General features: G+C 42.2%; 1 protein-coding gene across 1 annotated transcript; it reads right to left on the bottom strand.

Annotated features, from left to right (window-relative positions):
• Positions 1-285: 285 nt before the first annotated feature.
• Positions 286-12,373, bottom strand: LOC123731450 (transmembrane protease serine 9). The gene is made up of 10 exons (XM_045710256.1): positions 11,744-12,373; positions 5,890-5,910; positions 5,598-5,760; positions 5,225-5,493; positions 4,986-5,131; positions 4,132-4,747; positions 3,753-3,918; positions 3,329-3,585; positions 1,666-1,763; positions 286-1,317 (listed from the first exon to the last, which is right to left on the bottom strand). Exons 1-10 carry the CDS (start codon positions 11,799-11,801, stop codon positions 949-951), a joined length of 2,163 nt encoding a protein of 720 aa, XP_045566212.1. The 5' UTR covers positions 11,802-12,373; the 3' UTR covers positions 286-948.
• Between the last annotated feature and the right edge of the window lie 383 nt (positions 12,374-12,756).

A 12,756-nucleotide genomic window follows, 5' to 3' on the forward strand; every position in this document is an offset into this window, starting at 1 on the left:
AGACAGATTAAGGACATGACCGAGACAGATATTGCTTTTCTATTGATATTTTTATTTATTTTTTCTGGATTTTTGTTTATATAAAGGATATACTGTAATGTAACTCTTAATACGGAATTAAAGATTACATTTTCACGTTGATTATAATCTATGACCTATAGTAATCACTCAGGTTGTACAACTGATATAAAACACATTTGACGCAATCGTTTGGCTGCACTACAAAATGTGTGTAGTCTATATAAATTCTGCTGTTTATTGGAAATAAAAAAAATAACTAGACAATTCATTCATCATTTTTATTTCCAGATGCAACAGTAGATCAAGTCATTACATTTAAATAAATCATTTCCTGATCTGTCTCATAACATGAAATACTGACCTGCATAGACTTGATAATAGACTACAAAGAGAGAATACTTGTGAGCTCAAACTGATTACAGTGGCAGTTTCATATTTCAATCCAGTCAGAATAAATAAACAATTAGATGAGATAAACCTTCTGTTTTTCAGTAGACTGTTGCAGACAGCGTTAGACCAGGCATTGTTTGTGGACAAATCCTGCACATAAACCAAATAATCTGTTGTGACGGAATGGGATTCATCGGATAACGAGCAGCAGTAGTTACAATGTTTAGGTTTTCCTCACTGATCATTTGGACGTATCAGGATTGGGCGAAGGCGGTGATTAAATGTCAGTGCTTTGGCTGAGAGTTTCCTTTTGCAAAGGGTGGAGACATCGCAAACCCAAACTCTCAATTTGAAACACATGGACCCAGAACTAAATCACGCAGCTGACCAAATTAAGCAAGATTTTAGTTCTGGATTAACCAAGATTAAACTCTATTCTAGAGCTGCAATATATTAAGCGCAAGGGTACATACTTCAAACAGAGCACATCTAGATCCTATTGCCAGAGGTTTACATAAAGGTGACTCCTCAGCGGCATCAGGCTTGACCAAGAGACAGTAGGAGAGAGAGAGACAAGAAGAGTAGGACCAGGGATGAGTGGGCCAGAGTTGCCCCACTGGCAGAAGTAACGACAGCGGTAGTTGCACTGACAGTTGTGCTGTTGGCAGTGTTGGTGTCATTGATGGGGGTTCTGGCAGTGACGGGTGAAGGGAACGTGCCCACAGTAGTCTGAAGGAAATTCTGGAAGCGAGCGGTTTTGGTGAAGACCTGGATGTTGGAGGAGCGAGGACTCCGGCTCCATCGTGTTTTGCTGGAGCTGGTCTTGTTGCTGCTGTCGACAGTCAACACAGCAGCCTGGTACCATGCATCACCCTGCTTACACATCAGAGGACCACCCCCTTCACCCTATGGGGAGAGAGAAGAACCAACACACGGGGGGAGAGGTCAGCATTGTCATGTCAGATAGACAACCAGACTGGTTGCCTACCAAGCTACTTAATTGGAAGATCATTATGAAACTTGGGACTGTCCTCACTAGGTGGATCTAAATGTCATACCATCAGGCAGTCTCTGCTGACGCCAATTCTGGAGATGCCAAAGTCAAATACATCACATCCCAACAGTTGCAGAGCTATCCTCAATAACTAAACAGACATAATTCAACCATCCTTGCTGTAAACCAGTTGACACTTCTGAGTCAACATTTGAAAGCCATTATTGTGCGTTTGCTTTGTTTGTCGGACCCATCTGTACCTGTCGAAGGTCCAAGGCAGCAGTGCAGATGTTATCAGAGGAGCCAGAGCTCTCACAATCCACCACAGAGGTCTGGGACTGCTGCAAGTTCTGTTCGGCTAAGAAACAAGACGGAATAGGAAATACAGGATGAAAATCACAAGTTTTAAAAGAACACATTTATTTTATTAGGTAAGTTGACTGAGAACACATCCTCATCTACAGCAATGTCCTGGGGAATAGTTACATGGGAGAGAGGATGAATGAGCCAATTGGAAGCTGGGTATGATTAGGTGGACATGATGGCCAGATTGGGAATTTAGTCAGGACACCAGGGTTAACACCCCTACTCTTATTTTATTTATTTATTTCACCTTTATTTAACCAGGTAGGCTAGTTGAGAACAAGTTCTCATTTACAATTGCGACCTGGCCAAGATAAAGCAAAGCAGTTTGACACACAACAACACAGAGTTACACATGGAGTAAAACAAACATACAGTCAATAATATAGTAGAAAAATAAGTCTATATACAAAGTGAGCAAATGAGGTGAGATAAGGGAGATAAGGCCATGGTGGCGAAGTAAATACAATATAGCAAGTAAAACACTGGAATGGTAGATTTGCAGTGGAAGAAAGTGCAAAGTAGAAATATAAATAATGGGGCGCAAAGGAGCAAAATAAATACAGTAGGGGAAGAGGTAGTTGTTTGGGCTAAAATATAGATGGGCTATGTACAGGTGCAGTAATCTGTGAGCTGCTCTGACAGCTGGTGGTTAAAGCTAGTGAGGGAGATAAGTGTTTCCAGTTTTAGAGATTGTTGTAGTTCGTTCCAGTCATTGGCAGCAGAGAACTGGAAGGAGAGGCGGCCGAAGGAGGAATTGGCTTTGGGGGTGACCAGAGAGATATACCTGCTGGAACGCATGCTACAGGTGGGTGCTGCTATGGTGACCAGCGAGCTGAGATAAGGGGGAACTTTACCTAGCAGGGTCTTGTAGATGACCTGGAGCCAGTGGGTTTGGTGACGAGTATGAAGCGAGGGCCAGCCAACGAGAGCGTACAGGTCGCAGTGGTGGGTAGTATATGGGGCTTTGGTGACAAAACGGATGGCACTGTGATAGACTGCATCCAATTTATTGAGTAGGGTATTGGAGGCTATTTTGTAAATGACATCGCCGAAGTCGAGGATCGGTAGGATGGTCAGTTTTACGAGGGTATGTTTGGCAGCATGAGTGAAAGATGCTTTGTTGCGAAATAGGAAGCCAATTCTAGATGTAACTTTGGATTGGAGATGTTTGATGTGAGTCTGGAAGGAGAGTTTACAGTCTAACCAGACACCTAGGTATTTGTCCACATATTCTAAATCAGAACTGTCCAGAGTAGTGATGCTGGACAGGCAGGCAAGTGCCATGGGATCTTTAGTGACCACAGAGAGTCAGGACACTTGTTTAACGTCCCATCCAAGATACAGCACCCTACACAGGGCAATGTCCCGAAACACTGCCTTTGGGCATTGGGATGTTCTTTTCTTAAGACCAGAGGAAAGAGTGCCTCCTACTGGCCCTCCAACACCACTTCCAGCAGCATCTGGTCTCCCATCCAGGGACCAACCAGGACCAACCCTGCTTAGTTTCAGAGGCATGCCAGAAGTGTTAGTCTGTTCCAGTATTACACACTGACTCACCTCCACCCTGGCCCCTGCCCCAGCCAGCCACCCAGCACTGAGTCCCTATGCTGAAGGTGCTGCTTCCTTGGTCCACACAGATAGGCTGGATGTAGTCAGACAATGTGGGTTGGCTGGCCAGTCGGAGGATTGCCACGTTGTTCTCCGTCAAGTTGCTCATGGTGATGTTGATGACTTTCAGGGTTACCTCGTTGGGGTTGGAGCCGTTCTGCTTCAGACGACCCATGATCACGGTCCACTTAGAGGCATTGGACTGACTGGGAGGTGGGAATAGTGAAGTTGGGGAACTTTAGCTTGGCATTACCGATACCTTCTATTTAAATAGGTCCTTGGTTCAACTTGAGCACCAAGGTACTAAGTGATGGAGATCTGACCATATGCATCTGACCAACTCACCCGTTTACATACAAGTGGAGTGTGTTACCTGGAGAAGCACCCAGCATCGCTCATGACATAGTCCTCTGCCACCATTGTGCCCCCGCAGACGTGTGTTCCGTTTGTCTGCAGACTGGCTATCCAGGGCCAGGTTCCCCCTGAGGCCAAGCCCCCACCAGTAAGGGAGTTCAAAGAGGCACTGCCGCACACCACGGCTGCAGAAACAGGGAGAGAAGCGCTATAGAAGTCAGGACTGACTTTTGGCTGAGTGTCGATTTAAAGAGAGGGATAAATACTAACGTTTGGATGTGGTCAAATGGAGAGTTACAGATATGTTGGCTAAAGCTACAACAGGAGTAACAGATGGGTGTGGCTCAGAGAGGAGGCAGCAATTTGTGTGTTTCACAGAGGGAAGTAAATCCACTTACTTTCAGTGGTTTTAGGGGCAGTTCTGGTGGTTTTAGGGGCAGTTCTGGTGGGAGTGGTGGTTGTGGTGGTGGTTTTAGGGGCAGTTCTGGTGGTAGTGGTGGTTGTGGTGGTGGTTTTAGGGGCAGTTCTGGTGGTAGTGGTGGTTGTGGTGGTGGTTTTAGGGGCAGTTCTGGTGGTAGTGGTGGTTGTGGTGGTGGTTTTAGGGGCAGTTCTGGTGGTAGTGGTGGTTGTGGTGGTGGTTTTAGGGGCAGTTCTGGTGATAGTGGTGGTGGTGGTTGTGGTTTTAGGGGCAGTTCTGGTGGTAGTGGTGGTTGTGGTGGTGGTTTTAGGGGCAGATCTGGTGGTAGTGGTGGTCGTAGGTGCAGTTGTGGTGGTGGATGTGGCTGGAAGACCAGTACAGGAGACACTGAGGTCAGAATCAGTCCCACTGGAGGAGAAGGTGACGTAGCCTGGCTGGGCACTGGTGATCTGGGTGTTGATCCAGGTCTGGTACTGAGACACTCTTGCGTACACTCCTGGGAGATTTGCCTGGGCACACCCGTTGCCAAAACTCACAACGCCAGACTGGATCCAGCGAGTACCCTGTTTGCTCACCATTGGACCTCCTGAGTCCCCCTATGCATTGACAGATTTACAGTCACTGAGATTAGATTTTCTTATGAAACATAATGGGTCAGTTTTTCAGACACTAATTAAAACATTTTAGCACTTTTAATGGATAATCTCTATTTAAAGTGCTTTTCAGTTTAGGACTAGGCTAGGTATAATCTGAGTCTGAGAAACCAGACACAGATTACGAATGTGTCATTAGCCCACATTGTAATAAACAAAGAAGATAACCAAGAGATTTTACCTGACAGGAATCCTTTCCTCCTGCTGATAGACCAGCACAGATCATGTTGTCAGTGATGGAACCAACTCCATTGTTACAGTTACACTGCCTGTTCCCCACTACTGGCACATCCACTTCCTGTAGGGTCTGTGGTGAGGGCAGGGACACTGAGGAGAAAACAGGTATTCCTCAACATACATAATACCTATCAGAATTCTGATCCATCATCAGCAGCACTTAAAGCAAGCTACAGCACTCACCTCCACTGCTGATGCTGCCCCAGCCGGTGACCCAGCTAGTAGCCCCAGCATGGAAGGAGCTGCCTGGTGCAGCTAGGCAGACTGGCCGAATGAAGTTTGTAAAAGTCACAGTGGAGGAGAGCTTCAGCAGACACATGTCGTTGTCACTGGTACTTTTGGTGTAGTTGGGGTGGCGGATGATCTGAGTGACTGTCCGGGTCACCTCGTTGGGGTTGGAGCCCTGCTGGCTCAGACGACCCAAGTAGACCAGCAAATTTGATGTACTGGTACTGAGAGAGTAAATATATAAAAATGTAACAGTATTATTTTTAATTATGTTCGATTAGGTATGGTGTTAGGGTTAAATATATCCCACAATCCTGCAAATCCTTACCTGGAAAAGCAGTGAGCAGCAGTCAACACCCACTCTTTATTGATGAGGGATCCCCCACAAAAATGTCTGCCTAATCTGTGAAGACTGGCCTGCCATGGCCAACTCCCTGCAGGAGCATCCTGACCCCCCACGATCCTAGTGTTAAGAGGAGGGGTTCCGCACACTAACAGTGATAGAGAATGATGGGTTATTTGGAAGGTTTTTGTTGAATAGGTCACATTGGTGTGACAGTGCATCATAAAAGGTTTTAATCATGTTTAGAGAATATAGGTAAGTGGTGAAAAGGACTTACCACTCAGCTGTGAATGAGAGCCTGAAATACAAAACAGAAAGAAAAGGAAATCCCTTAATCCTTCCCTTACTCTCTTTATCCAAACCCTGGCATTTTCACTGGGTACACTTGGTTCTATCTAGAACCTAAAAGGATTTCTTAGCCTGTCCCCACGCCAGAACTCTTTGAAGAACCCTTTTGCATTCCAGGTAGAACCCTTTCCACAGACAGTTCTATATGGTACCCAAGAGGGTTCTCTCTGGAACCTAAAAGGGTTCTTCAAAGGGTCTGCTATGCGGACAGCCAAAGAACCCTTTTGGAACTATTTCTTTCTAAGAGTGTACATACTGTCCCATACTGATCAGAGTGAGCATACCGACTGACGTCAGCATAAGTACCAATTGTTATAACACTGATTGTTAAACCTCTTAAGGATCGGACCCTTTTTTTTGTTGTTGCCTAAAATGACTTACTCAAATCTAACTGCCTGTAGCTCAGGACCTGAAGATGGCGGAAGAAGAAATGGCAGCAGTTTAACGGCGACAAACCAATTGTGCTATTATGTGTTTTTTTCATGTTATTTGTAACTTATTTTGTACATAATGTTTCTGCAACCGTATCTTACGGAAAAAAGAGTTTCTGGATATCACGACAGCGATCCCTCACCTCAGATTAGACAAAGGTTTTTTCTTCAACAAGCAGGACCACAGGATGTACTTCAGACACCCGACAAGGCCAAAATCCCCCTCATAGCCTGACTAACCGGTGCCCCCGCACATTGGCAACCCGGACTATTTGCATTGTGTCCCGCCAACCCTCTTTTACGCTGCTGCTACTCTCTGTTTATCATCTATGCATAGTTGCTTTAACTGAACCTACATGTACATATTACCTCAATTAGCCCGACTAACCGGTGCCCCCAGCACATTGACTCTGTAGCTGTACCACCTGTATATGGCCTCGCTACTGTTATTTTCACTGTCATTTTACAGCTTTTTATTTTATTTCTTTACTTATCTATTGTTTATCAAATACCATTTTTTAAACTTTTTTGATACCATTTGAAAGCTAACACTTTCAAGTTTGTGAAAATCTAGGAGAATATAACACATTAGATCTGGTAAAAGATAATACAAAGGAAAAAACATGCATTTTTTGATGATCTTTGAAATGTATTATTGCAGTTTAGGCTCAATTTTGATTTTGGCCACTAGATGGCAGCAGTGTATGTGCAACGTTTTAGACTGATCAAATGAACCATTGCATTGCTGTTCAAGTCTGCCCAAAGGTGCCTAATTAGTTTAATGATACATTTTCAAGTACATAACTGTGCCCTCTCCTCAAACAATAGCATGGTATTCTTTCACTGTAGTAGCTAATGTAAATTGGACAGTGCAGTTAGATTAAGAAGAATGTACGTTTTCTGCCCATATCAGATATGTCTATGTCCTGGGATTTTTTTTTGTTACTTACAATGTCATGCTAATCACAATAGCGCACGTTAGCTCAACCGTATGCTTCCCAGCCAAAACAGTTTGCGCATATATTAATGACGTTTTTGTTTTGGACTTCGGCAGGTTTTTTTTCGGCTCTTCGTGCACACCAAAAAATGATTGAGGCAAGTCGAAGTTCGCTAGCTGAAGTCTCACGCCTTTTGTCGGTGACTGGTCAAATGTACTACTTCTAGTAGGAGTGGAAACATGAACCCACTGGGCACAGACGACAGTTCAATGTCTAGTTTGGATTTACTTTGGTTGAACGGTCAACTAACGTGAATACAACGTGAAATCAACAAAAACGTCACCATGTCATTGGATAAGGTTAAAAGTTGGGTGAAAAAAAATATGATATTCCCTTAATAACCTCTTATTGGTAGGGGGCAGTATTTTCACGTTCGGATGAAATACGTGCCCATATTAAACTGCCTCCTACTCAAACTCAGAAGCTAGTATATGCATATTATTAGTAGATTTGGATAGAAAACACTCTGAAGTTTCTAAAACTGTTTGAATGATGTCTGTGAGTATAACAGAACTCATATGGCAGGCAAAAACCTGATGAAAAATCCTACCAGGAAGTGGAAATCTGATGGGTGGACTCTTTTCAAGTCATTGCCTATCGAACACACAGTGACTCAGTAATCACTGTGCACTTCCACTAGATGTCAACAGTCTTTAGAAAGTTGTTTGAGGCATCTACAATGAACAGAGACCGAACAAGAAGGCTGGGAAGTTGGTGACCCAGGGAAGGACATCAGCTCATTGGCGCGCATTCACGCGAGAGGTAGCTCTGTTCCAAAACGTTTTTCAAGACACTGGTTTCGTCCGGTTGGAATATTACTGAATTTTCACATTCTAACGGCCCTAAAGATTGATGTTTTACAGCGTTTGACATGTTTGAACGAACGTAAATATAACTTTTTTTGACTTTTCGTCGTGAAATTTTCGGCGCGCTTCCAACAGAGCCTCCCTGTGGCTCTGTTGGTAGAGCATGGTGTTTGCAACGCCAGGGTTGTGGGGGTTGATTCCCACGGGGGGCCAGTACAAAAAAAATAATGCATGAAATGAAATGTATGCATTCACTACTGTAAGTCGCTCTGGATCTGCTAAATGACTGAAATGTAAAATGAGTAGCTGAACTGAACACGCGAACAACAAGGAGCTATTTGGACATTAATTATGGAGTTTATCGAACAAAACAACATTTGTTATGGACCTGGGATTCCTGGAAGCGCCTTCTGATGGAGATCATCAAAGGTCAGTGAATATTTCTAATGCTATTTAATATTTTAGATGACTCCAAAATGGCGGCTATCTGTATTGCGTAGTGTATTTTTCTGAGCGCAGTACTCAGATTATTGCAAAGTGTGCTTTCCCAGTAAAGTTATTTTGAAATCTTTCACAGCGTTAGCATAAAGGAGATGTTCATCTATAATTCTTTGAATGACAGTTTAATATTTTATCAACGTTTATGACGAGTATTTTTGTAAATTGTAGTGCTGTTCACCGGCAGTATTTGAGGGAAAATATTTTCTGAACGTTGTTTTTAGATATAAATATGAACTTTATCGAACAAAAAATGCATGTATTGTGTAACATGATGTCCTAGGAGTGTCATCTGATGAAGATCGTCAAAGGTTAGTGCTTCATTTCGCTGTGTTTTGGGTATTTGTGATGCATCTAGTTGCTTGCAAAATGGCTGTGTGGTTATTTGTGTCTATGTACTCTCCATACATTATCTAATGTTTTGCTTTCGCTGTAAAGCCTTTTTGAAATCGGACAATGTGGTTCGATTCAGGAGAAGTGTATCTATAAAATGTTGTAAAATAGGCCTATGTTTGAGAAATTGAAATTATTAGATTTGTGGTTTTGAATCTGGCGCTCTGATTTTTCACTGGCTATTGTCAAACTCAGTCCCGGTGACGGGATCGGGTTGTCGTAAGAAGTTGCTTACTCTTTTACATTGATCAACATCACTTTGACTGTTTGGGTTGAAATGATGTGAAAACAATGTTGATTCAATCAGTTTTTGCCCAGTGGGAAGTGTTTGCTGTCATTTAACCTCTTACATCTAGACGTTCCGCTAGCGGAACACCTGCTCCAATATCCAATGATAGGCGTGGCGCGAATTACAAATTCCTCAAAAATACAAAAACTTCAATTTTTCAAACATATGACTATTTCACAGCATTTTAAAGATAAGACTCTCCTTTATCTAACCACACTGTCCGATTTCAAAAAGGCTTTACAACGAAAGCAAAACATTAGATTATGTCAGCAGAGTACCAAGCCAGAAATAATCAGACACCCATTTTTCAAGCTAGCATATAATGTCACAAAAACCCAGAAGACAGCTAAATGCAGCACTAACCTTTGATGATCTTCATCAGATGACAACCCTAGGACATTATGTTATACAATACATGCATGTTTTGTTCAATCAAGTTCATATTTATATCAAAAACCAGCTTTTTACATTAGCATGTGACGTTCAGAACTAGCATACCCCCCGCAAACTTCCGGCGAATTCACTAAGACTTTACTAAATTACTCACGATAAACGTTCACAAAAAGCATAACAATTATTTTAAGAATTATAGATACAGAACTCCTCTATGCACTCGATATGTCCGATTTTAAAATAGCTTTTTGGTGAAAGCACATTTTGCAATATTCTAAGTACATAGCCCAGGCATCACGGGCTAGCTATTTAGACACCCGGCAAGTTTAGCACTCACCAAAATCAGGTTTACTATTATAAAAGTTTGATTACCTTTTGTTGTCTTCGTCAGAATGCACTCCCAGGACTGCTACTTCAATAACAAATGTTGGTTTGGTCCAAAATAATCCATCGTTATATCCGAATAGCGGCGTTTTGTTCGTATGCGTCCCAGACACTATCTGAAATGGTAAATCAGTGTCGCACGCACGGCGCAATTCGTGACCAAAAAATCTAAATATTCCATTACCGTACTTCGAAGCATGTCAACCGCTGTTTAAAATCCATTTTTATGCCATTTTTCTCGTAAAAAAGCGATAATATTCCGACCGGGAATCTCCTTTTAGCTAAACAGAGGAAAGTAAACAAAGCTTTCGGTCGAAGCGGGCACGAGCCTGAGTCTCACAGTACTGTAACCAGCCACTACCCAAACGCGCTACTTTTTTTCAGCCAGAGCCTGCAAAGCCACGATTCAGCTTTTTACCGCCTTAATGAGACCCTATGGCAGCCGTAGGAAGTGTCACGGGACAGCTAAAATCCTCACTCTTCAATAAACAGAGACAAGAAGAACGACACCTTGTCAGACAGGTCACTTCCTGCCTGAAACCTTGTCAGGTTTTTGCCTGCCAAATGAGTTCTGTTATACTCACAGACACCATTCAAACAGTTTTAGAAACTTTAGGGTGTTTTCTATCCATATGTAATAAGTATATGCATATTCTACTGGGTAGGAGTGGTAACCAGATTAAATCGGGTACGTTTTTTATCCAGCCGTGAAAATACTGCCCCCTAGCCATAACAGGTTAATGAGAAATGACTCGTTTTTATGCGCATTTTTCCACTTGAGAAATACTGCACCAAACATCTTAGCTAGATGTTGAATTGCTTGACTAAGACCTCCTCGGCTCCAATTTAATCAACACTTTTGAAAACGCATAGACCTACCTGTAAACTAGAATCTAGATGTATCAGTGTGACTTGTTACCTTTCTTCTTTCCTCAATTTCATCAGTTAGTATTTCTGCTTCACTCAATACTTTTGAAAACACATACCTGTCCACCTGCACACATGTGGCTTATTAACTTGAAGAACTTGAAAGTTAAGTCTGCTAGGTATGCATTCCCTTCACCAACTAGTTATAGGACAACAGACACAAGAAACATATCTTCCTACCCAGTAAGTCTTACATTTCTCAGAAATCGCTCCAACATTTCCTGGTTGCAAAAATTCTTAATAGTTCACCTTATTTCAGTTTATATGACAAAACAAGCAGACATTGTGTAGAGAATCATTGTTCCATCTAAACCGCTGTGAATAACTTTTCCATAACCCAAAATATAATATTTTCAGCGGTTTGAAGTTGGTGTATAAACCCGAAGGTAAACGACTTTTACTTTTCTCGCTTCTTAGACTTACTTTCAAAGAGAATGAGATATATATATATAACTGACATTTCTATGTGAATTTGGTTGGGTCGCCCAAAAAGTTACATATTGCAGTTTTAAATCGATTTGAGTTCAGTTAATTAATTCAGTCCAAATGTCTTTATATACAAACTGAAATAAACTTAGTAGCGAATTTCTTTAAAACCAGGTGAGTATAAATGAAGAACGCTGTAGGATAAAGACAGCGATACATTTAGAATTGTACTACTTACCTTTTGACAGGAATGTCACCATTATGGTCACCACACAAAGAGTCCTGAGGAAGGCCATGCTTTCTTGTTGGTACCCTGGACTCAATCTTACTTCCTAAACATCCCTCTCTTCTGTTGTCTTTTCTCAGCTCCTCCCTTCCACACACCACATTACCTGCTAGACACACACGTCCCTTAAATACCTTTCGTCTCATTTTTTCCCCCTCTGTCCACTTCCTTCTAAGCATGCTTAACTAATGCTGTAATCTATGGTTAGCCCAAGCCTAGCTTTTTGGTTTCCATTACAGAGTTATAATGTCGGCACTATTTTTATCACACCATTGCCAATTTAGAATAATTTTACTACTGTAATTTAGTTGTAATTTTACAAGACTTTAATTTAGTTGTAATTTTACAACTGTATCTGATAAATGTTACATGTAGATGTTAACAGTGCTTTCTTTCATTGCCCGACAACAAAGCAGTGCATGATCATGAGACTAAAATCAACACACCAAATACTACTTTGCATGTCTAGGAGCATTGACTAAGTTTTGCCACCGATGCCCAAGACAAGAACCTACCTTAAACCCTAATCCTAATCCTAACCCTTACCTTAAAACCCCCTAAAGTCAATGTCTGGGCCTCCATGATAATCTAATTAGCATAAACACCTGTTAGTTTAAACTAGACATATCTGGATTTTTGTATTGGATGAGTCTCAATCCACTGCATCCGTCGATGCCGCACTTCCGCATCTGCTGTGGAAGGTGACAGAGCTAGAGCGATGTTTGTCAGAACATGAGACATCCCGAAAATGGGTCTTCTCACAAAATCATCTGTAGCATCAGAACGGTTTGCTCTGTGACCCCCACAAGCGTCTTGGGACTAGTCTGAAGTTGGTACAGCTGATTTGCCAACTTCGGTCTGTAGCGTCCGAACAGTTTGGGCTACACACTAATACGACCCCTCTGTGGAAAGGAACACGTACAGGGCTTAGACTGTTATGGGTTAACCGTTTTAAATGTCAACTT

Source organism: Salmo salar, chromosome ssa28 (assembly GCF_905237065.1).
Source record: "Salmo salar chromosome ssa28, Ssal_v3.1, whole genome shotgun sequence".
Classification (NCBI taxonomy): Eukaryota; Metazoa; Chordata; class Actinopteri; order Salmoniformes; family Salmonidae; genus Salmo; species Salmo salar.